Source organism: Lepisosteus platostomus, chromosome 3, assembly GCF_059453375.1.
Source record: "Lepisosteus platostomus isolate fLepPlt1 chromosome 3, fLepPlt1.hap1, whole genome shotgun sequence".
Lineage (NCBI taxonomy): Eukaryota > Metazoa > Chordata > Actinopteri > Semionotiformes > Lepisosteidae > Lepisosteus > Lepisosteus platostomus.
The window spans coordinates 46,695,834-46,721,028 of record NC_142613.1 but is presented as its reverse complement, the minus strand read 5'-3'; the positions used below and the strand labels follow the sequence as shown (position 1 = coordinate 46,721,028).

Sequence of the window (25,195 nt, the reverse complement as noted above, 5' to 3'; positions counted from 1 at the left end):
TCTCACCATCATTTTAGCTCTTCGTATGTGTTTCTCAGTTCTGTTCCATCTTTCCCCACTGTTCACTAAGGTAGCGTCTGTATTTTTTTGTGTGTTTTCATTTGTTGTGGTCTCGGTATCTAGCAGTGCTTCTGCACAGTTGAACAGGGAAAGGAAGAGAAAACATCCTTGTGCAAAAAAAATGTTTTTTGTTTTGTGTGGGTAACACGCTGTTTTGGGCAGCTTTTCAGAAAGAGTGTCAGCAACTTGTGCAGGATGCCACTTATAGCTGGACACTTAAGTTGGCAGGACATGAAATGACTCATTTGGACTGTGGAAATGTACTTGAATTAGCATCAGCAGAAGGCTGCTTCAGTTTCTTAGATTCTGTGCTCGGGATACAGGAGTGATTTGGCGTCACATCTCCCTCCCTTGCTGTATTTCTGGTTGTTCTGAAGGCTTGTTTTCTTTTTCAGGTCCAATGAGTATTCCCGCGGCATCAGCACAGAAAGCAGACAACAGTGAGATGCAATCGCCTGCCATGAGCCCTTCATTCATTCCCGGGCAGCGAGGGAAGATCCCAGGCAGAAAGCGAGGCAGACCCCCGATTCGCTCCACTGTCTCCAAAATGGATTTTCAGAACCGCTACTCAGAGTCCCTCTCTCCCCTCAAAGTGCCCAAAAAAAGGGGGCGAAAACCTGGATTTAAGGTCAGTGTCTGCGGGGGGGGGGGTTGGTTGCGCTCCGGGCTCAGATTCTGGAGACACAGATCACTGTAGACAGCTCAGTCCCTCCTTCCTCCTTGAGGCTGTCTCTGCAAGCCAAGCTGGAGAAGTGGGTTAATGCTGGATGTACCGACTGTATCCACTGACTTGACGTTAGATGGGGAATTTGTTTATGATGAGTGTTGTTGGAGCAGCTAGCACATAATGAGCATATGGAAGTACTATGTGTTGTTTTTGTTTCATTTTCTTTTTTTAAAACACTCACTTCCCGTTTGAGAAAAAAAAACCCACCGCTTTTAGAACCTGGCTCGATACAGTAATTGCAAGTACAAATGGCATTGTGGATTACCACACATTAGGAGAGCTGTTTGTTTCTGCTTATTTATATAGATTGTTTTATGCTGCACATTTCGGCTGGCATCAATGTGTGGACATTATTGTTCTCGGTTTTATGGCATGAGCTGCTGTTGTAGCCATGAATGAACATCTGTGCATAGTGCTGGATTAATTCCTGCTTTATGCAGGGCTGTAGATAGAACCATTTATTAAATCCAATAAAATGGTGTGGCTGTACAGTTGTCCTCAGGCAGAAAAGACAAGGCTAAAGGAGCTTAGGCCAATGTGGCTCCTGTCTGAAAATCAATTTTACTGAGCTACTGTACTGCTTTAGGAAGTCATTTTCATTGTGCTATCATGTAAAAATGTAATTGTATGCACTGTGTTTGTGCAGAGACACAAAGAACAAAGAGGTTTTATATTGTAAAAGAAATATGTTGATTTCTATTGTGACAGGCCAGACCCTAACAATGCATTAGCAACAGTACGTAAAATGGCATTTATGGAAATTTTACTCTTCACTCCAGTACTGTACAGTAAATGGGGAAAGACGTAATAAAAGATCATTTCTGTGCACTATTAGATCAGATTGTCGTTTGTGATGAAAGGTTAACACTCTGCCTTAAAGACCAAGATTACCAACCCCCACTCCACAATCTCACTTGTGCATCTCCAGACCTTCGCTGTGAGTTAATTACCCTCTGAGTGGCAGTTGTCGATCAGAGATGGGAAAGTAATCAAATGCAGCTCGCCTTTATCTTTAACGCGCCCCTATTTGAAATGAGGACATACTGCAAACTGGGGCTTCAACAACGTCTGGTTGTGTGCTGTAGTGAGGCATGGTGTGGGACTGAAGCAGTGATATCGCGGGCTGTCACTTGTCTCGCAGCTCAAGTCTCGGATCGTGATGACTCCTCTGGCCATCTCCCCTCCTAGCAGCACGCCAGAGCCGGACATGAGCTCTATCCCTCAGGATGCCGCCACCGTTCCACACTCCGCAACTCCACAAGTGCTCACAGGTAGGACTTCGTTGCTGGGCAGTTGGACTCTCGGCCTAATCCAGTACCTCGCCATTTTTAAGCCAGACTCTGAGCGGGAATTCACTGGCTTTTCTAGCATTACATGAGAAAATCTGTTTTGACACTTGGGCAAAACAGTGCTGACGATGTCGGGATGCATCTTTTAATCAAAGCAAGGATGTATTTTCTGTTGCTGAAGTAAGAAAGAGGCATGTGTGAGACATGGAGTTAAAGCCTTGCCCAAGGTTTTAATTGGCTAGTCTTGATTTGAAAAAACAAATACCAAAGTTAGTCCAATCCTGGCTGTTATCTTTTAAGTAATTAAAACGTAATGTTTAGCATTTCAGAAAGGTGTGTCAGAGAAGAGAAGTCATGGTAAGTTAACTTTAGTTACCATGACATTTAGAGTCCTTTGTTTCCATCAAAAACATCCCTTTGTTTGTCATTGGAATCATTCATACTCTGCAAAAGTAATAAGAAATTAAACTGATTCTGGATGTGGTATCCAGAATAAACTGAAAGTTCAAAACCTTTTCCCGTGAGAGTTTCTATGGTGAAACTTTACTGATAGTAGAACACAATATGGTCTTCTCCAAATGGTTTTTCACTGTCTGCCAAAAGGTACTACTGGATAGTTTTGATTTGATTTATGGGTTGCTTTAATGCATCAGGTGCTGTTAAAAATGCGAGGAGAGATAGAACGTGCGTTGATTGATAATGGTGGCTGTTCTTTTCATTATTTTGCTTTTTAACACATTCTAGGTAGCAGGGCTTTTATTCTGTGTATGCTGAAACCATTAGTGAACAGTATGTATACAAAATAGCTGTGCTTCAATCATTGTCTTTGGTGCAAAATACAATTAGAGCAATTGTTTTCATTTTGTAGTCATTCTATAGAAAATTTCTTCTAGCAACCAGCCAGGCAAAACTCAAAGCAATGTCTCTGTTTCTATATCTAATTATAATGCTGTTCCAAAGTCCATTTTACTCAATGAATCCTTTAGTGTGCACACTCCTTTGTGGGGAATTTTAAATTAAGCAGAGATCCATAAATTATTCATGTATTATTCAATATTAAATTTAGCCTCATTAAGGCTTACTTTAAAGCGAATCTAAAGATGACACTTTTTAAAATTACTTCAGAAATAATGCATGTAAAAGAATATTCCACATCTTATACATTCTTTTTCCACAATGTATATAATTTATGCCTGCATTGCCTTACTTATTATCTCAAGTCTCAGTACTGTAATGTGCATATCATGACAGAAAAACATGCATTAGGTGTAAAATAATAAATTTATCATGATAAAAATAGCAGACACAGTTTGTGTACAGATAACAATGTTACTGCCTCATATGTTTAATATGTTCTGTTGAAATTACGCATTTCTGCCCTCACTAATGTTGACACTAGTTCACTGCTTCATACCTCACTCTTCAAATTGAGTTCAACTGTAAGTTTTTTAAATATATGTGCTGAACTATTATTCTCGTGGAAGGATGTAACCTTGAATTTCTCCTTTTTTGGTGTATTTTGGTTAGATCAGCTTTGGTATGCAGAACGCATTAGCAGCTGTTTGATTAAACAGACACCAGTGAACATATGGGCTTTCACCCAAGGTTAGGCAAGGTCTTGTTCATTTCACAGAGAAAACGACAAGTCAGACTTCTGCTGCACTTTGAGGTGTGTTACAAAATAATTTAGATTATTTCCTATTTGGACTGTACTTGTTATTCTTATTTTTTCAGTGTATTATTAAGTGTTATCATACCTTTGAATGTGAATCCATTTTTTTAACCCAGATTAAGGGAGAATATGATGCTTATTGCTATGAGAAATTCTATAGTATATGGAACTAGAAAGTAAAAAATAGAAGAGTTTCCCCTCACACAATCTGATCACAACTATCCTTCAGTTTGGTAGCTGGTGAGCAGACCTTGTCAAGAAATACAATTCAGGACCACTAAACAGTGATCTAACATTTAAAATGTAACTATGCCTTAACTGAAATGTTAAAGGAACGAGAGATTATCTGCTACATGATATTTAAGTTTTGAATAAAACAAGCTGTTCTTGAGTCGATACAACGCATTTTCTTTCTGAAGTATGATGCTCAGTCAGTTCGATTCCCCTCGCAAACTTGGCGAGTCTGTTTATTTTATTAGCTGTCAAAGTCTGCTTGGGTTTGGCTGGCTGTTGTTTGCATTGGCTTGACGTTAAGGGTCACTTATCCAACAAAAGTACTATTATATAGTAGCCGGAGAACAAAAACCAAAACTACTCCTAGACTATTGTGGGTTTGCATTGCGGGCTTGTGAATCCAAACTTCCTAACGTTTACATTTCTTTTCCTGCCAGTTACACAAGTTCTTCTACTATTTTCAGAAATAATTTGGCTCTACCCGTTGTGAAGGCAGATAACCATAAATTCCCCTCCCCCCATCCCCTTGATTCAAACCCACAGACTCTCAACCCACTCCCCACCCCCCACCCACACAAGCAGAAGTGAGCCTCCCTACCCTTGCTGACAGGGGCACTTCTGCCCTGGTCTTCCTCTGTGTTGCTTTGCAGACCCCTGCAGCCAAGACGCAAACTTTCAGTCTTTGTTTTAGGTGCGTTTCCCTGCACGACAGCTGACATCTCAGCGTGCTGCGTGTTTGGTCTCTCGGGGGCAGTGGTTGGCTGTGCCTTCTGGGGTGAATCTGGTAAGGCAGTGACTGCAGGACTGGATAAAAGGAACTGTGTTGTGGTGGTAAGAATAGGAGTCAGGTGCCGTTTGAAACAGCTGGGGGAAGACGCAGGCTGAAGAAACCAAGCAGGGATTGCATTTTTAGATCGGTTTTCTTCTTCACTTTGAAGGGAGACTCCTGGCAGAGTAGGGGGATGGGTGTTGACTTTTCATTTTTTTGTCGTGCCTGTTGTTTCTTAGCACAGGGACTACGTTGGATGCTGGGTACAGTGACGTACAGGCAAGTGGCGAAAAAAACAGCTGTGGAAGGTTTTGTTGTCTCGGGGGTCACTTGTTTCAGCGGGGAGCTTAAACTGTGTTAATAATTTAACTTGATCGTGGGTATTGAGTGCAGCGGCAATTTTCTGTCTTCCTCGGTACCTGGAGAGCCTAGTTTCTGGTCTTACATCACACAGTGTAATTTGCAGAAATAACAGCAGTAGCGTCAGTGGGAAATCTCTGCAAGAAAATGTGGAAAATAGTTACAAAAAAGCATGGCATTCACCATTGTTTTCTTACATGAAAGGTAAAACAATGAAATGGATATCTTTCCAAAGACATTTGACTTAGGTTTCAGTAAATCATTTACTAAGAGTTTTAGGCAAAAATTGGACAGCAGCAACGAAACCGTTTTTCTAGTATTCATTTTCATTTAAATGTGGTAGTGCCACTTTAACACGAGGTTGTGATGCAACACCCACTTTCAGTCATGCCATAGAAATAAATCCAAGAAAATAAGGCATTGTCTTAGACTGTGAACAGGAAGTCAGAATTCAGTGATAATGTCATTCCACTTTTTGGCTGCTTTTTCAGTAAAGCTGTGGAACTAGAGAATCTCTCTTTTCCCATTTCACTGAGTCTCAGCATTCATTTAGGCACTATATTATTAGATTGAACTGCATGGTTTTGCTACACTTTGTTTTTTTTTAGCATTTTAAAATATAACGTTAATCTTTTTCCTTTAAAAACTACACATTTTGCGTTTTCCTGTCCACATGTCTTTGGAGAAACATTGAAGAATTATGTAGTGCTCGAGGTATTTTTTGGAAATTTCAGCACATGGGACAGGATCCAATTAGTTTTCGAATGGGTTTCTTTGAAAATTGCCATTTCATCAAAAGGAATTAAAAAGGAGAATTTTAATCATCAAGACTTAAAGCTGAATGTATTAATCTATGCAATTAAATTACCAAGATCTATGGGGGCATGCTGCTGACTGAACAATCATATAACTTTGAATCGACAGTCACCTTCAGCCAATCACGGTGAAAGAATGTGATGGGCAAGAGATCGTCACATGGGCAGACGAGCACCGACTGATCCCTGTCCACCAGGTTAAAAACAAAATCATTCAGATTAGCTTTTAAATGCATCAATTCTCAGTGTTGCTGCAGTGCCCAATTTATAGCAGGTGTTAAGTGTTTTATTTGATTTGCTGTTTTCCCTGTGGGCACTACATTTTCTTGCAAGGGCAATTTCTTTCTTCTGCATCGATCATAAGTACCTCTAAGCGAAATGCCTATATGTTAAACTTTATTATGAATGCACTGCTGTATTTCTTGGTGTGAACCACATCCCTGCTGTGCCTTCAGATTTTGGCCGTGGCGGTAATGTCTTTCACTGCTAAATATACCACAGTGTATTTGAAACATTTCCCCCACTCTCCCTGCCCCTGTTTTTGGCTAATGGGCAGTCCTACACCATGGGCCACTGGCTCTGCAGAATCTCATGTACTAATACAGTACAACTAATCTATTAAACTGGTATACTGCATGTTTCCAAGTGTACCATTCATTACTAAAAGGCATACTTTCTTTCCTTTATGCTATTAATAGTTTCCATAATTAATGCGCAGTAAATAGCTTTGTGTTCTCTCTAAGGATCATTGCATTTTTGCAAACACTCAAGTTACATATCTGTTATTTTACTTTTTAATAACTGTGATTTGTCTTTGCTATGATCCAGTGAATAAGGTTTTGTCAAAACGACATTTAGGTTGGGTGCTTGAACCTAGATCATTAACTATGAAGCAAAATTAATTTTTTTTAAGGGATTGTCATAAATATGGTATTCCTTCCATTTTGGCTGTTGTAGATGAAATATTTTACAGCAGCAGAGTGTAAGGTAGTGTTCTGTTACAATGCATGGAATACATACAGTACCATATAAAAGAAAAATACAAAGCAGGAAAATGTGCAGAAAGCAAACTAGAGGAAGGTCTTTTTTCAGTAGACAAGTATTGTTGTTTCTGTAAAAGTCATACTGTCATATTGAACTGTATTTTTCACTCTAACACATTACTGTGTATGTTCCAAGATAGATTTTAAAGGCAAAATGTGCAAAAATTACATGCATTGTCACAGAACATTTTTTTTTCTTCAACGTGTGTTTTCATTTGCTTTTACTTACCCATTGAGTATAGGGCATCGAAATGGAATTTATTATACCCTTTCACATGTTTGAAATTCATTTTGGCATGTTTGAAAATGAATTCCAAATATTTGAACATCTCTTACAAATATTTGAAGCAGGAATTGAATTATAAGTATTAGCAAGGGAATTTCAAATATTTGAAAATTAATTAGGAGACTTTTAAAATATCTAATACATTCCCTTTGGGCACCTAATGCCGCAGTGTGGTCTTAAATAAAATAGTTTTGACATGAAGTGGTGAAACCGTAGAGGGATCAGGTAGATAAGAGCACCCAGTAGTTTTTGTGGTAGTGTTTGTATATATTTCTAAATCCAAACACTTTGTGATGCTGGTTTTTCTAAAACAGGGCTGTAAGAAGACCAAAGGCTTGTCATGTAAAGCTTTGATGATCTCCTAGTACAGTATAAATAGTTATTCTATAAATAGTTGGATGTTTGGATGAAGCTGAGGAAATGGTCTCGACATTTTTTCTTTTGTGGGTATGCTTGAAAAGGACTCATATACTGTATGTAGTGCTTTGAGTAAAGTGTACTACAATTGTACCATACTCCAATGTATTGTACTAGAAGAGCACCTTGTATAATTTTATTGATATGAATCCTGAGGACGTACTTTGTAGAGTTTGGTGAGGGAGATTATCAGCCTTGGATCTTGTTTTCCATTTGTGATTCATTTTAATTGTCAGTATTATACAGTATTATGCCACGTATAGAGATACCTCAGTCACCACCTGCAGGGTACTGTATATACAGTACTACCTATAGAGAGACCCCTTACTGTACTGTAGGTCATAAACATAATTTAGATTATGAATGCTGTAATGTCATTGGATAGACCTAAAGGAAGGTGTGGTGTTAAAGAACAATAGAAATTAGGGAAGAACGTATCCTAAATACAAAAATAACAACCATAAAAATTTAGAATATGATATTAGTAAATGATCAGGTTTTAACTAGTCTCAACCCAAAGAAAGAGCAGATCTTGATAGTAGAAAGTGAAAAATTACATTGTAAATGTATGATATGTTTATTCAATACTGCTCCTGTGTCTCATTACATGTTGGCCTAAAACATGAGAAAATAATGTATTGGTTATTTTAAAAATGCTTTGTAAAAGCTTAAACTATAAAAATATAATGAGCAATATTCAGGCAATATATGCAAACTCCTCTAGTCTTGTTTTAAAGTTCTTCATGTGCCTTTAACTCCTAGATAGCATTCCTTTATTTTAATTCTTGTTCAGTGCACAGTGTGTGTACAAGGGGTTTGCTTCACTGAATATGTAGTTCAGAATAACTGCAGTTTTCTTGATTAGAACCTATGGATCACATGTATATGTGAACAATAGCTTGTCACGGTTACAGTAGTATTTGCAACAATCTGATAAAATTGAAAGTTGTAGAATATTGTGAAAGGATTTAACAATGAATGGTGAAATCATCCATTTCAGAGTGAAAACTAAAATAAAGCTGTCTGATTAGAAATTTTAACATACCCTATTCCCACTCTGTTCAAATGTTGTGTTGTTGTTGGAGTATATCATTGTAGTGGAGAAGATAACTTCCAGGAATATCTGAAATCTTCATCTTTAGTTGCTGCAGCTCTTGTAGAGGCCATTGAAATGACTTTCACTCCCCAGGCTTCACTTGGAGTGGTAACTACCCAGCAAGCTGCCTTCAAACTTGACAGCTTTACAACACATTGGAGCTACCACAGCACAATAGCTACAGGAAAGAGCATATTATCAGCGGTTTATATATATATATATTTCTTGTTTACCTGAAATCTTGCTAAAGCTATATTTCTTAAAGTGGCTAAGGGGATGAGGCCCATATTTTGGGAATCTTCCATCTTCTCTGACCTGACCACTGACCTTGTCTGGCCCATGTTTTGACACACGGGGATGTCTGTTGTATCACTCTTTATCTCACAGCACTCCTTCATTCTTTCTCTGACAAGCTATAGCTTTTATACCACATAGTTCAGTTTAACCCCCTTCCTTCTGCTCTTAGTTCTATGTTTTGAGTGAAGACTTTGATGTACATTCTTACATGATCATGCTGTTCATGTCCTTTTCCCAGTCCCATTCCTAGCAATGACAATGAGCATTTTTAACTTCTAGCTTGGTTCTGCTTAACTCATGAAAGAAGTTAAGTTCATACTGGAAAGCAGTGCTACTAGAAATCTTGAATGTTGTTTGGTGCGTAGTTACTCCAGATACCTTTAAGACATCTTAAATACCTTTAAGTACTCATGTTCTTATTTCTCAGAATAAGATTTCACATTGTTGTACTTTTAGGTATTTGTTATCTTTTGTGAAGTCTAGGGAATTGTTTTGAACTTTACGGCATTAAAAATTACGTCTAAAATACTTCTTGCTGTCTAGCACACTTTTTCTTCTTGTTCTTTATCACCCTTCTTAGTTGAAGCTGAATTTGACAATCAAAAGTATTTTACTTCCTTGCTTCTCAAATACTTCATGGGAGAGCGGTTTCTTGTGCAGGTTCTAAATTATTGAATTAATCATTCTGAAAGTTAAGAGAGTTAACCGCTTAATTGTCTGAAGAATTACAACAAGGTATCACTTTCCCATTCATGGTCAGGTCATGACACTATTCCATCACATGATGTACAGTAAATTCTCTAATCAGATAGATGGTGACTGTTCTGGTAGTATGAGGTGACGACTCATTAGCTCATTATTTGAATGTAATAAATGGAAAGAAGACTGTGTGCATAAATTGTTGTTTCAGTGTATTTTTAAACAATTTATTTTAATGATTTCCGTTCTTCTAGGTCGATATGTCACCAAATAAAATGTCACAATATGCCAAAATATTGCTGCTTCTTGAGTTTGCATTGTTTGAGGACAAAATAAAGTCTGCTTATTTGTTTTGCTTGCTAGTTTTTTACCTAGTGTAGCTAAATGTAACAGGAATAGTATGCTAATGTCAGACTGAGTATTCTCTTACAACAACTGATATGAAATAAGGCACCTTAAGTATGCGTGTGCATTTTTAGCAACTTAGGTTGGGACAGAAATGTCATATAACATCAGTCTTGTGTAAGTGATAGAAGATAGAACTGTATGTTCTATGTATGTATATAGCTATAAATGAAAGAGCACTAAACCATATATTGTGCAACCAGTTTGCCACCTTGAATTGTTGAAAAATATAATATCAGTCACCATAGTCATAGTGTACGAGCACTCACATTTTTACCAGAAGTTTTCACTAACCATGCAGTTCTTCTAAGCATGGCATTTTAATAAGCTTATTAACCACCATCTATGTTCAATGTTACTTGTTCACATACATAACGTATAGTTATCTAATGGGAAATGTAGTCCATATACAGTTGACTGCCTTTCTGTCTTTAACAGAATGATGCTTTCATTTTGAGAGCTGTAGTGCATCACAAAGCACTCTGGAGCACACAGGTTTTGCAACTGAAGTTTATTTTTATCAAGTTAAAGAAATATTCCAGTTTTTCCCCTCTTCTACAAATGCTTAATTTGCTATGCTTGTCATACTTTTCCATGGAACAGAGTGGCATTGAAGGATTTTTACCACGCTTGGCATGATTGCACTTGCTTGTCTTATCAATCCTGTTTTTCTAAATCCTCCTAATATGTATCAAACAGCATTTTGCAGTGTGCTGGAATTCTGAAACTAATTGGATAGCAGTTGCTTTGCTCTTCATTACAAATTAACATAGCGCACTGCATTTTTTGAACACTAGATGACAATTCCAGAGCAGTTTACTGCTATTGGCTTCCTCAGAACCTGTTTGTTTTGCCACATTTGCTTGTTTTAGAATGGAAGCAAAGTACAGAATAATCTGGATTTTTTCTTAAAGCAGACCATCCATTCCATAATAGTCATGCAGATCTGTAATGCAAGGGTGTTTTTCCATTAGGTGATATTAATATGTTTCTTCAAAAAGATGTGTTTTAGCAGTTTGCATGCAACACATTTTAATGGTTCTGTAACATTAACATTTGTGTCATTTGCTTTGATAAAAATAACTCTATCGGTATGGCCAATGAAGAATGTCTGGTTTCTAATATCTCTGCATTTTCTCCTTCCTGTATTGTTTACAGTTTGCATTTATATAAACAAGCAAGCCAACACAGGTCCTAATCTTGACAGGAAAAAAGTGCAACAGCTTCCAGATCATTTTGGGCCCGACAGACCGTCTGTTGTGTTGCAGCAAGCAGTCCAAGCCTGCATTGACTGTGCTTTCCAGCAGAAAGCTGTATTCTCACTGCTCACTCAAGGTTATGGCGGTGAGAAAATATCGGGTAAGAATCCACAGAACTTCCTTTATTACCTGTGCTGGGGCCTCTTTGTGTTCCTGTGTGTTTTCTTTCTTTTGTTTTTTTAATTGTTTGCCACATGTTTAGCAGTGCTGATTGTCAATATTGGAAATCTGGATCTGTGTATGTATCCATGGACACAGTGACATTATTATATTATAGTTGTGATGGCTGTGAAACTATCCATTTACCTGAGCTAGATTATTTCAGTTCCCTCCTAAATGTCTAGTGCTTTTTATTACTTACCCATATGTCCTAGATTAACAGCTGATACAGTGACACCTCACGATCCCTTGTGGCCTGTTAGAATGGCTGGGGTCTCCTTCGGAAAAATACAACTCAGAACTGACTGTTATTGTTTGTTAATTAATGTTGCTAGTTCCTTTATCCATGGTGGCTTATAGCCTGAAAATATGTTGGGTGGAGTTGGAGCCCAGTAAAATCAAGTTAAAAATCAAAACTGTTGTAGTTAGCCACAAAAGTTCACATGTACAGTATTTCTGAGTTTCCTCAAGGCGTTCTCTTCAGGATGTTGGCCAGGAGTAGTTTTGAGGAACAGTACATTGCCTCGGACGTTTCAGAAAACGTGAGAAATGCTATGATGATGTCTTGCCTCTATTTTAGAGGGGCAAGGTGTTTGACAGATGTTGGTTATTAACATTGGATTTCAGAAAGATGACAAAAAGTACCATCTGGAAATTCATAGCCGGTGCATTTTCAATCACCAGGATGCTCTTTTAAATGACAAAAAAAAGGAATTGGTGCATTTTTAAAGTGTTCCATTAACTTACTCTTTTTTTTCTGCCTGATGAGTAATTGTTAATTTTTCTGAACAATTGGAATGCAGACCAGGCGTTTTGTGAATGAGCCAGTATAAGCTGTTTTATAATGTATCTCCTTAGGAAGCTGATTGCACAATGTGAACCGAAATCTGCATGTGAATACGCTTGCGATTGACAGGTGACATGCAGGGGGTCTGATAACAATCGCCCCCTTCGCTCTTATTTGTATTGCTCGTCAAGAGCCATTAATCAGTCATTGCAAATATTCTCTGCATTTTAATGTACACCTGTGTCTGGCCTCACCAATAAACCTAGAACTGAATGTCAGAACTCTTTTTTTGTATCACCTGGTATTGTGATAGTCGAACTTTGCGGTTCTGGATATGGAATCAGTGCAGATAAGAATCCCATGGCTCAGTTTGTTCAGGCTATCGGTTTAATTGCATGGCAGATCTGTTCCTAGGTTTGTCTCCTGTTCTCTAATGACTGGCACAATAATCTGTTTTGGTTTGCTAGTCATAACTGAGCTTGTGTTTAACATGTCTCTTTTTTTATTCCAACAGTGCTATTCAAAGAGTGCCCCACTGTGTTTATGATTTTTTTTTCCCTCTTTGGTTTCTTTCTGAAAATGGCCTTTTTGAAGTAGTTTGTTATTTCTGACCGGCTCATTCAAACTCTTTTGTCATTTTGTTTTCAGCCACATTTGATGGGAAGCAGCACCTTCTGAGTCTGCCTGTAGTGAACAGTATTGGCTATGTGCTGCGGTTCCTAAAGAAGTTGTGCCGCAGTTTGCACTGCGAAAATCTCTTCAGCGATCAGCCTTTCATACAGCACAATGCCGCCTCCTACCACTCTGAGAAGTACTTTGAGGGAAATTCGCACTCCAGTATGTACATTATTAGTCTAATGTTTTTTTTTTTGCTTTTTCCATCTTTCCTAGTAGTGTTTATTAAATAATAAAAAACAGCTGCATGCTTGAAAAAAGAATTTTAACTGATTAAAGAGATCCATTATTTTAATTCTGATTCTGCTCTGAAACTGAAAATATGCTCCAGCGCTTGCTCTGGCTTCTGTTTCGCTCCAGTGTTAATTGAAATTTGACACTACAATGAACGCGTCTTTTTTCATGATCACTGGACCTTTGTTTTTCATATCCTTTTTATGCCCCAGTCCGGAAGTTAGATTGTAAATCTGCAATCAAAACTTCTCAACTCTCCAAAAGGTTCTAATTCTCTTCACTCTGTGATGGTTTTGAATTTTACTGGTGTGCTTCCATTTGAAGGATTCTGCTGGCTTTGAGCTGGTAAACACCTGAATTTGGACTGAATTTCAGCAATTAGGTGGTTATGAATGGTTAAAGCTAAATTGTGTGGTAAGAATGATCTTTTCACTATTCTGCCATTTACTGTAGGATCCAGACTGGGGATTTCATCCTTTTCTTGTTGCCATGGGGCTCTTAACATGCAGAGGCCAGTGGGAATTACTGTCTGACAGCCCAAAGGCGTTCTCGCTGTTCCCTCACAGGGGCATGTTTCACTACGTCTTTGTGATTTCAAAAACAACTCTCGCCACCGCGTGCGAAAAGAAAGCGGAGGCTGGACTTGTCCACACGGTTTGCGAGCTTTCGTGATTTAACAGCGACTCCGACAGAAATGATGGATGTGGGCTGGACAGTGAATTGTTCTAATTGCGCCTTAACTGTTTCCACCTTGTTGGTACCACATGGGGGCCTCCGCTTGCTGACAACAGCTGGCACGCATCTGGGCTGTCACAGAGACAGCGAGAGCCGGCTGTTGCTGCAAGAGAATTGCTCAGGCCCGTTCCCTTCACGCAGCTGTCACTGCGCCTGAAGGCACCCTTCCTCGAGTCCGCAGCCACAGCTCACGCAGCCAAAAGCTTGTTGATTCAAAAGAAGCCGAAAGATCAGACACTACCCTGAGATTGTTCATCAAGATGGAAACTCTGAACAAAAAGTAATAACTGCAGTATTTCTAGGGTTCTACAATGAGAGCAATATTTCTGTCTCTGTGATTGCCGTAAACAAATATTAAAAATGTTTTTTTCTGTTAAGCATCCTGAACATTATGCAGGAGTACTGGCTGTAATGTCCTTGCAGTACGATCTGACATAGACAGAAAGAAGTATAGAAATGCTAGCTGACTAGTGTCGATCAGACACTAACAGAGTTGTAAGTGGCTCAGTGTAGTGTACAATGCTTGACTTTCATTTTCATTGAATCAGGAGGAGAAATCAGATATTCTGGTCAGCTGTGTATGAGGATGATTTAATTTCATTTAAAGATTGTTCAAAAGCTGCAGGAAGAAGTGAAAAGGTGCAGATTTGGTATTTGCGTTTGGTATTTTTGTGCTTACAGTTTCTTGTTCTCCTTACACGTAACAATCATAGTAAAAACACATTTAAGGCTTTGAGCATAATATGTTTAGGCAACCTGTGTTCGATCATGTTTTATAAAGAATATGTACTGTAGTAAGGCGCTATTTAGAAAAATAAAAAGGCAATCACATTACTGATTGAATGGAATCCTGTGTGTATAAACTGTAGCTGCTCTTTTCACCAAGCAAAACCAAAAAGGCACACATAATATATAAGTGGTAAATAAGGTTTTCTTGAGTTGCCTATTCTGTCTGTGAATAATCCACTTTTAAGACCTTGAGGTCTGTGGATATAGATTTTTTGTTACTCTTTCATGAATTTAACAGCCACTTATTAAGGACGGGGTTACCAGGGCAAGGAACATGAGGTTTTTGAACTGCTGCACCATTTATTTTAGTTAAGGGCGTCGATTCGCTTAAACCCGTAGTTGAGTTGGGGGTGGGGGATTTCACAAAGATCACAAGTTTAGAAGGGGATCACTCAAACATTCTTTTGTCTTGCTTCTTTGCAAAATGACTTTAATGCTTCAACTATTCATTTTTGTTTCAAATATGATTCTTGTTTATGAGCTATGTATATGTGAATCATTAAGTTTTTTTTCTTATGTTTTTGTATTGTTTTTTAACATACAAAGGTAACCAGAAAAAAAAGAGTTGCCAGTCAGCTCGAGTATTACAAATATAAATGAGTTTAAATTAGTCTGTTATGTATCATACTTTTGCATCTTTACAGAGGGTATAATGCATAAAGTTATTCTCTCCCAGTATCTCTCAAAAATGTCCTTCTGGAGTCTTAACTGAAAGGTTAGTTTTTCCATTTCATAAATCTCTGAAACAATAACAATCCAGTTTTCTTTGGTTGAGGGGTCTCTTTGTAACCATTTACGAGTTATAGCTTTCTTACTTTCTGCCAAGAATACTTTTAGCAAGTATTTATCTCATCCCACAACTTCATCAGGCAGATTACCCAGATACAGAACTGAACAAGACTTTGGATTTATGGACATTGCCAAAGCATGTGGGAATGTCCTATGTCTCTATTATCACAATCTCTCCAACAGGGTTGTGGCAAACCAAGTCGAGATGATTGTATTTTTGGGGTTATGAAGAATCGAGTTAAATTCTTCCAGCAAAATTCCTGCCATCTTTTGGAGTTTGTGGAAGTGCATTGTGTTTTACACATATTCTCCCATACCTCGCTAGTGATGGCAATATTTTTAATAATAATTAATAATTGCTTACACTTATATAGCGCTTTTCTGGACACTCCACTCCCAGCGCTTTACAGGTAATGGGGACTCCCCTCCACCACCACTAATGTGCAACATCCACCTGGATGATACGTCTGCAGCCATAGTGCGCCAGAACGCTCACCACAGCTATCAGTGAGGAGGAGAGCAGAGTAATGAAGCCAATTCATAGATGGGGATTATTAGGAGGTCATGATTGGTTAGGGCTAATGGGAAATTTGGCCAGGACGCTGGGGTTACACCCCTACTCTTTTCGAGAAACGCCCTGGGATTTTTAATGACCACAGAGAGTCAGGACCTCGGTTTAACGTCTCATCCGAAGGATGAGAACTAATATTTACTTATTCTTCCCATTTTGTCTTAATATTATCTGTCTTTTCTTTTCTAGAGCTCCTTATACCCTGATACAGTGTTGATACCATTTTACTAGTGCCTTTATTGCAAGCCTGGATATTGATCTGTATGACTTGATTTAGTTGAGCATTTGAATCATGTTCCTTGATCTCTTTTAAAAAGTACTGACGCATCTGTTAAGCATCGGAAAAAGTCCTGGTTTGCCAAACCCTATTTATCTTTAAGAGTCTGAAAACTGAATAGATTTCCCTTTTTCATTATTGTACAGAATGAGGAAATTGCTCTATGAGCCCACTGTTTAAATCTTTAATCAAGTATACCTGGCACAAATGCTGAATCATAAGCAAACCACCTCAATACCCTTATCTGTTTTTTTAATTTTAATTTTTTAACAACTTTTAAACCATATTTTTAATGTAAATGCAGTAAAGGAATCTAATCGATCATGTTGAAATCTAGTTCGATCATCAATAATAGCTTGGACTGGGTTATTTTTTTATCTAGTCTCTATGTCTTTCCACTTGGCTATCATTTTATCATCACACCAATAGACCAGGGGCTTGCCATTGTGCTGCATAATAATAGTCTTTGAGATTCTATCTATCTTTATTTTGCTGTGATGTAGCATATCTTGTTCTTGGCTTCTTTCCATTCCAAATGAAACGGGAAATATGCTTATCCCATTCTATAAATTGTTTTTTTTGGGGGGGATATCAACAGGTAACGATTGAAATAAATATAATAATACTGGAACTGAATCATTAAGGTTAAACAGATTGTGTGATTGGTTGTTTTTTGCATCTGGTTGTCAGTACTTGACCACTTCTTGCATCCATTCTTGACAAAGCTAGACAACACATTAAGCATTATCTGTCACTGTTGGTTCAATATCATTAATAAAGCAACTGTCATTAAATGACTTGTTTTCTGGTCAGTTATGGTGGCAGCAGTAGATCAGAGAGCACTGAACCACTGTGAGGTTTTCTGGAAAAGTATGCTAAAAAACAACAGTAATTTTCAGAAGTTAGAAATGGTGTTGATGCAGTGAAAGATGAAGTATTTACAACTACTAAGGATAGTTTTTTTGGTCAAAATGGAAGTTTATTTTAAAGTAATTGACATTCTCTTGGCTTTTGCCTCTGTATCTTTAAACTAAAGCAAGAACACTTTAGCAAGAGCTGAGTCGTACTGCAGTTCCTTTGTTTGCGTCGTTAAACGTTTCTGGCTTTGAAACACCAACATTTATTTTAGAACTTTTATTTTCAGAATGGCTTTGTAAATGGCCCTTGAGAATCGGGGTTGTTTCTACCCTGGCAGCAGTGCCGAAGCCGTGTGTAGGAGTGCCATAGCAGAAGTGATAGATCAGATGTTTATCATGTTGCTTTTCCTGTAAGAGGTGTGACTTCCCTGAGATTGGTACCTCTACCTTTCACTTGCCGCACTAGAGGAAAAAGGATGTGGTACTTCCAAAAACAGGGCATTGCAAGAGTATTCGGGACCCCTCCTGTGGTGTCCCATATTGTAAAATTACAAAGTGATGCACGTTTTTAAACATTTTAAACTTAAGATGTTATTTAAACCCTTAGTGTGCAAGCTGAAAAATAAGGGTAAGATAAGATTCAGTAAATGTCAGCAAAAATGTTGTACGTTGAGTACCAGACACACTAAATTCAAACCCTACAGTGAGCTCAATATTTTGTGAAGGCACCTTTGGCCTCAATTAGGGCTGCAAGTCTTTTTAGCTGAGTCTTTACAAACTTTGCACCCGTGCTTGGTGCAGTTTTTGCCTACTCTTCTTGGCAGATTTGCTCAAGTACTCTCAAGGGGATCTCTCAGGAACAGCAAGTTTTAAGAGTTTCCAAAGATTCTCAATATGATTCAAGTCAGGACTTTGGCTTGGCCACAAGGACTTACACTTCTTATTCTAAAGCTACACCAGTGTTGTTTTGGCCTTGTGCTTTGGATCACTGCCCTGCAGAAAGGTGAATTTTTGTTCCATTTTTTGGTCTGAAACAGGTTTTTAGCTAAGACTTGCCAGTACTTTGCTCCATCTATGTTCTAACTAGTCTTTATAAGCTTCCCAGTCCCTGTTGATGAGAAGCAGAATTGTAACATAATGCTGCTTCCACGATTTCTGGCAGTAGGCATGAATATGCTTGAATATAGGGATGCTGTGGAATGGGAGATGTGTTGTTTTTGGTCTAACGTAACTCTTTGGCATGGCATTTAGACCAACAAGTTCGAGTTTGGACTTTTACCACATTCTTGCAGGATCGCTCAGGTGGAGTTTGTTGCAAATGCCATGGTAGAGTCATTGCTGACCTCAAAGTGGCTTCTAATACCAGTTTCCTCTTTGCCCAGCTGCTCAGTTTGGAGGGACAGTCTGATCTAAGAAGTGTCTGGGTGGTACAGTGCTTCTTCAAATTCTTGATGATTATGAAGACTGTGGGACTGATAGGGATATTCAGAGACTTAGATGTTTTTTTACCCTTCTCCTGGTCTGTCCCGGACTTGACTTGAGAGCTCCTTAGTCTTCATGGTCTTTGCTTGAAATTGTCTCCCAGAGAGACAAGCATTTTTATTTTGAGATCATGTGAACCACTATTATTGCATACGGACAGTCGCCAGTCAGCTAATTATGTGGTTCATTAAGGTACTGTAATTTTGTGTTCCTAAACAAATCTAGGTTTGCTTCAGCAAAGGGTTCTGAAAACTATTCTTTCACGTTAACTATTTTTGTTTCTGGATTTGAATGTGTGGAGTAGGTTATGTATTTAACAAATATTAATTGCTAATCAAGGTCTTATAATACTTAGAGCAACAAAACGTGAAAGCTGTGCAAGGGTGTGAATACTTTAGCAAGACACTATATAAAAGCGTTTCTTTTTTTGGTGGAGAAGAAAAAATTCAGAAAAAATAGATTTTTGTTTTCAATCTTTAATTGGGTGGAAAGACAAAAATGTAGCTGTAAGGTAGAAAGCCTGCCTTATTTGTTATGGGTGAGGAAATAATCAAAATCACAAAATAAAGGCTGAAGCACTGCTTTTACTAACTGGACATCTTTCAGTCCCTCACTGTACACACCAGGCAACTAAGCTGCTTACCAGCTTCCCTGTCACAGTCTCTCTCTATCACGATTCTTATCTCAAAACTATTTCCAAAAGACTACTCTGTCACAATGACTCACAGTTCCCCTCAACATCCTTCCACAGCTCATTCATGGGCTCCTTCTCCCACTGCTGCAATCCTCTACAGTGGATCACCAGGTGGCAGATGCAGAGTGACCACTGAAAGCCACTGTTTCCTCGTTTGTAAATCACCTGACCAATCATCTTCCCCCAACTGGTCAGGTGACTGAGGGCAGCAGGTCATTCGTCACAACCTCCTGGGAATGCAAGTGAGACAGGAACTGTCATCCCCAAACAGTATAACCCACCACAGCCAATGCATTCACTACATCATCCATAGTCCTATTGACACTTTTTAAAAGGATTTAGAACTTTATTTAGAAATCAATTCATTTCCTTCTTAAATGTCATGTTAATTCAAAACATTAGTCACGCTTAAAATGACTAGCATGTATGCATACTTTGAGAGAACGCGAATTATTTAACTTTTCAATTAGGCAGCAATGCATAATGCTGTGACCTAATGACTACTTGTATTTACTGACATTTAAATTGAATGTAAAATGGAAGAATATCATTTCTTTAATTACTGTCGTGCTATATTCAGAGTTATTCAGTCACTTCTTGGTAGAAGAAATTGATTAAGAGGTACCATATCCTGAGAATATTATGACTTTTTTTAACTTTATCTTCTATCTTCTGACCTCTCTTCTGCCTCATTCTGACTCTGAGTCCCTGCTCTCAGGCCCAGGCGTTTAAAATATTCACTCATTCTACCAAATTGATTCACACCCTATTATTTCTGTTTCGGAAAGCTTTTGGAAAACGTGAGATGATATTCTTTAGATGATTGTCCTTATTCTATAAAAAAAAACTTTTTGCTCTGCTTGAAATAGAAGAAATAAAAACAAGTGACTCACCTGTTTACTGCCACACTTTTGTATCAAATAAGGGGTTATTGTAACTTTTTTTTCAGTGACTCGCAGAATAAAACATAATAGCAAGGAACAATTCATTTCCCAATTTATTAATAGAAGACAACAATGGATTTTCCTGCCAATGTCTGCTTGACTGATCATTGTGAAACCAATACTTAATCTTCACTTTCATCAAAAAGAATCGTGTTAAACAATAGGAACCTCATGTTGTGCACTGCAGTAGATTACTGTTCTATTCATATGCAGCTGTTATTTTATTCTACTTGTTGTCATTATACTGTATATAGCACAACTCGAGTAATACTGGTTGGGGAATAATTAAGTGTCACTAAAACAGAAAATGCCAAACTTTCCTCATCACATTGCTCGCAATATAGACAATGCTTATTCAGACATATTCATAATTTCATTGTATTTTAAAGGATGAATTCTCCACTCAGGGTGATAGAAGTACTGGAGAGCCATAGAGATCTGTGCAAGGTCCATTGTTTTCTCTAATTTATATCAATGATCTGGACTCTGGTATTAAGTCTGCATATTATGCCAGAAAAGGAGAATTGGCAAACGCTGTAGAATCTGAAAATGAAAACTCGAGAAAACTTCATTTTTAAATTCTAGACTGGGCAAACACCTTGCCGATAATGTATGTAATGTAGACAAATGCAGCATCGTATCCTGTGGCTTTGATTGTCTCCAAAAACAGGTTTTACTCCCTGAAGCCAGGAGAGGAAAGGGTGACATTGGTTGGAAGCAAGTTACCAACAAAATTGAAAAAGGTCGTTATAGTTCATTAATACTTAATCTGAAGCTCAGGAAGAAGAAACATTGAAATACGGAAAAATAACAGAAGTTAGTTTGACAAGACATGGCAGCCGCATTTCTGACTTTGTTTGCTACAGTAAAACTGTGCAGTAGATGTAGTCTGTGTGTTTCCAGTCTCCCTGCACACAGTATGTGCCATGTTAGTGGTGTGAGCAATTTGCAGCTGAGCTCAGAGGACAGGGTGCTGCCAGATGATGCTTCAAGGTATTCAGACGCCCCAGCGTCTGGTTGCTGTGGTGATCTAGTCACACGCAAGTAAACTTCCTGTGCACATGAGCCCCGCAGTGATCTCCCTGGAGTACACACTGAAACCACCCCACTCTGGGCAGGATCAGGTCTGAGAGGCACACTGCTTTTGTGGCTTGTCGTAGACAAGGTATTATCACCACCTTTTTATTTTATATTGGGGTTTAAAAGGCTTGGGTAGCTGATACTGGGGAACATGTCGAATGCATACAGCTTAAGGCACACAGAAATGAGTGTTTGCCTTTTGTGACGTTGATAGGGCTTCATTTTATGTCCTTTTTAGTTACTGCAGCACCCATAGCTCTCTGAAAAAGAGGAGGGAATTAATGACATTTGAGTTTTAGATTTGCTTGACCCTTCTCTCTATGTTTACTTTTTTGCAATCAAGTTAGGTCTTTCAGTTGGATCGTTTTAATCTTCTGTGTTTTTAGACTGCTTTTGAAATTGGTTGTATATGCCGTGTATGATCACCTTTCTTTGCAGATAAACATTCTGGGTGAAGCATACCAAAAAGGTCTTCTGATTGCCTATATTTTGGGCAACTTGGGGATATTGTAATAAGGACCCACTAATAAAAAAAGTCCATTACATTTATTTCCCAAAGGTGGATAACAATTACATTTTTACAGTTTCTTATAACAGGTTTCTGAAAATTCTATATAAATCCTACACTTCTTATAAAATGATTTGTTATTAAAAAAATGATCATTAATAAATATCTGCCAGTATTCTCTTATGAGATTCCATAAAGGAAATCTGCTCCAACAAATGGCATAATCAAAAAAGATGCATTTTTGTCAGTACAGTGATAGAAGTTCCAGTTTCTTCTGGTACACCAGCATATTAATGAGATATGCTTCTGAATTATGTCTATTTGAAAATTCCATTACAAATGGCTCTATAATTTTGCTCTGCCTCGAATATTCACTGATAGGTACTATATATCCAGACCAGTGCACATTGTCTGCTTACTAACAGTCTTTTGAGCAGCAGAGAAGGTATTTACGGGCTTTTAGCATTTATATATCAGAAATAGGAATGCACCCAAATGTTATGAAATATTAATAAAGCTTTAATGAAAAGATGGATTAAAATGACACTTCGTTAAGACTTGCAGTGGCATGGGCATTAACAGTACTGAAATGCCAGCATTGTGGTAGCTAATGCCGCCTTGCTCTGTGGCCGATTATGCCTGTTCAGTGATTAATAATCTCACAACATCATACACGTTATTGGTTTGCTTTATGGGGCCCATAAAAAGTGCTTTGTCTTGTTGGAGACAAGAAGGCGGCGTCTAGCATCAATGGTTTAGATGCGTTGGTAATTGCCTCTGGATCTTCGTATCTATGATTTGATTTGGCAGTATTTCTGAAGAGAACAGCAGTTTTTCATTTTACAAGCTGTTTGCATTTACAGTAAGTTTGGACCCTGATCTTTCTGCTTGCATAAAAACATCTGTTGAGGACAATTAGATCCCAATTGCTTACTCGCTCCTCTGAAATTACCTTTGTAATTCATGTAATCTCATGGAAAAGTGGGGAAGTGGTTCTTTAAGTTTGGCTAGACCTTACCACAAAAGATCAATTTTATAATCTTTAATATGTGTTGCAAAAAATGACTTTTTTCCATGTCTTTTACAGCACAAATGCACTTCCAGTGTAGTTGTCTGTGGGGAAATTGAAATCCCTGTCTACGCTTACAGAGAGATTTACCCCTTAGGAGCAGGACCAATATCTACTGATTGTTGTTTTCTGTTTTCCATTAAAACATTTGTTCATCACAAATTAAAGAAAACTAAATCAGGTTTCTCAGACAAAGGTCTCACTTCTTGTATGCTGTGTGCAGAGAGGGGAGAAAACAAAATTGCTTACAGTCTTAGTCTTAATTTAGACAGTTCGAGAAAATGATTATTGCTCATTTAATAGCATTCACAGGCTTTATGAATACAGTTTTCCTTATTGTCCTAGAAAATGTGTTATAACAATATTCAGTATTCACAATATTCAACATTCTTGACCTAGAGCATTTCTTTGTTGTGTAACTCTTTCTGTGATCTAGTAGTGCTGTTATTTTTTTAACATTGTTATTTTTGCTTTACAAATATGCCCCTGAAAAGATCCTTAAGAAAGGTTCTTTAAAAAATCAAGCTAATGTTAAATGAAGCTTTTAAATTGTATTATTGGCTGCATTTAATATATAGCCTTTGTAGCCAAGGGTTCTTTATGCACGGCACTCTTGCATGGCACCAAATTTCATGTGTTTATTAGAGAATTTCCACCTGTAAGTAAATGATATAAGATCTGAGGCAGCCCAAAACAATTACCCTAGTTTGGTCCATGACACGTTATACCCAGGATGTGTTCTTCTGACTATGAGGGTGTTTTACTTAACTCGATTCCTGTCAGCTGGCAGCACAGCTTTCCAGTCCTAAGTAAATAAATAACTGGAAGTTCTTCACACTCCAAAAGGCATCGCAAGGTCAGCCTTCCAGATTTTGTCTGCTGGAGAAATTGTCTGATGGGTTTTGAGGCAAACCTGCAATTTATTATCTCTGCTGGAGCCGATCTCTGTTAACATTCAGAGCCTTGTTATTTTTTCTTTCTGTTCCCAAACAGCCGAGACTTCAATGCCCGAAGATTACCTAGTTGACCCCATAGATTCAAAGCGGTACTCGGTGGACCCCAGCGACTCTGCGTTTAACTCCATGAGCTCTCCTTATCCGCCCAAGCCCTCCTATGGCTATCGCTCCTGCCAGCAGTTTTCCGGAGGCCCGTGCAGGCAGACGTCCAGCCCCAGCACCTTCCAGGAAGGAAACAGAAGTGGTAATAATGGAACCGGCACAGGCACTGTTGTAGAACAGTCACTGCAAGTGTCGTCTTCATCAAGACCAACAAAATGAATCGCAAACGTTTAATAAATCAGTATCACCAAAATCGATTAAATCAGCATTCTCTGGCTTGGAGGAGCACTCTACTTAAAAAGAAAGGAAACCTTCAATGCAACTTACTTCAGATTATGTAGATTACTTGACATATGAAGTCTCAGTTGTGCTGACAGATGTTTTCTGTTATGAAGCAGCCATGTAAAAGCCTGTTTTATGCCGTTTGTATGTGATTTTGTAGGATATGAGTCTGGTCACAGCTCATTCTGAATGTAATGTTTCTTAACCTAAGGTTTGAGATTTAAAAGTCATTCGATCTTTCCGTCTTTACTGTTCGTACTGCTTGTGTTACATATGTAATATTTTAATACAATGCAACCTTATCCCATACCCTGTTAAATCGTGTGAGGGTGAGACTCAGGCCCCCTTGTCTTTGCTCAGCCTACAGTCCGTCTCCAGAGACGCAGGAGTCCAAGCCCCCGCCCAGCAAGGACCCCTCCACCTGGACCGTGGACGACGTGGTGTGGTTTGTGAAGGACGCAGACCCTCACGCTCTGGGGCCGCATGTAGAAGTCTTCAGGAAACACGTAGGTTGGCCCGAGCTCAACTTTCAAAGTGGTGATGGAGTCATACTCTTTCAGGACAGGATTGTACTCCACTTTCCCATTGTGTGACAGCCTTCGCTCTCCAGCCAGCCCTGGGGATCACATTCCTGAAAAATCTGTGGGGGGGAAATACTCATGGATAGGGGAAACTGGGAGTTCGCGTCCCATTAACTGTATTCTACTCCTTATCGTCTCATATAGCTTGTAGCTTTCGCCTTAGAAATTACAGACACTGTATACAACAACCTGACCT

The 25,195-nt window shown here is 38.5% G+C and overlaps 1 protein-coding gene across 13 annotated transcripts in view; it reads left to right on the top strand.

The window, feature by feature from the left end:
• Window positions 1-25,195, top strand: part of scml4 (Scm polycomb group protein like 4) — a 68,998-nt gene that overhangs the window by 37,853 nt on the left and 5,950 nt on the right. For 12 of the 13 annotated variants that reach the window (XM_088625752.1, XM_088625751.1, XM_088625756.1 and 9 more), the window contains 7 exons: window positions 456-688; window positions 1,929-2,058; window positions 4,674-4,766; window positions 11,328-11,528; window positions 13,023-13,211; window positions 24,072-24,278; window positions 24,779-24,924. In XM_088625752.1, the coding sequence (XP_088481878.1) occupies window positions 456-688; window positions 1,929-2,058; window positions 4,674-4,766; window positions 11,328-11,528; window positions 13,023-13,211; window positions 24,072-24,278; window positions 24,779-24,924 (1,199 nt within the window). The remainder of the gene's footprint in view (window positions 1-455; window positions 689-1,928; window positions 2,059-4,673; window positions 4,767-11,327; window positions 11,529-13,022; window positions 13,212-24,071; window positions 24,279-24,778; window positions 24,925-25,195) is intronic. The other variant, XM_088625753.1, reaches the window with a different exon arrangement.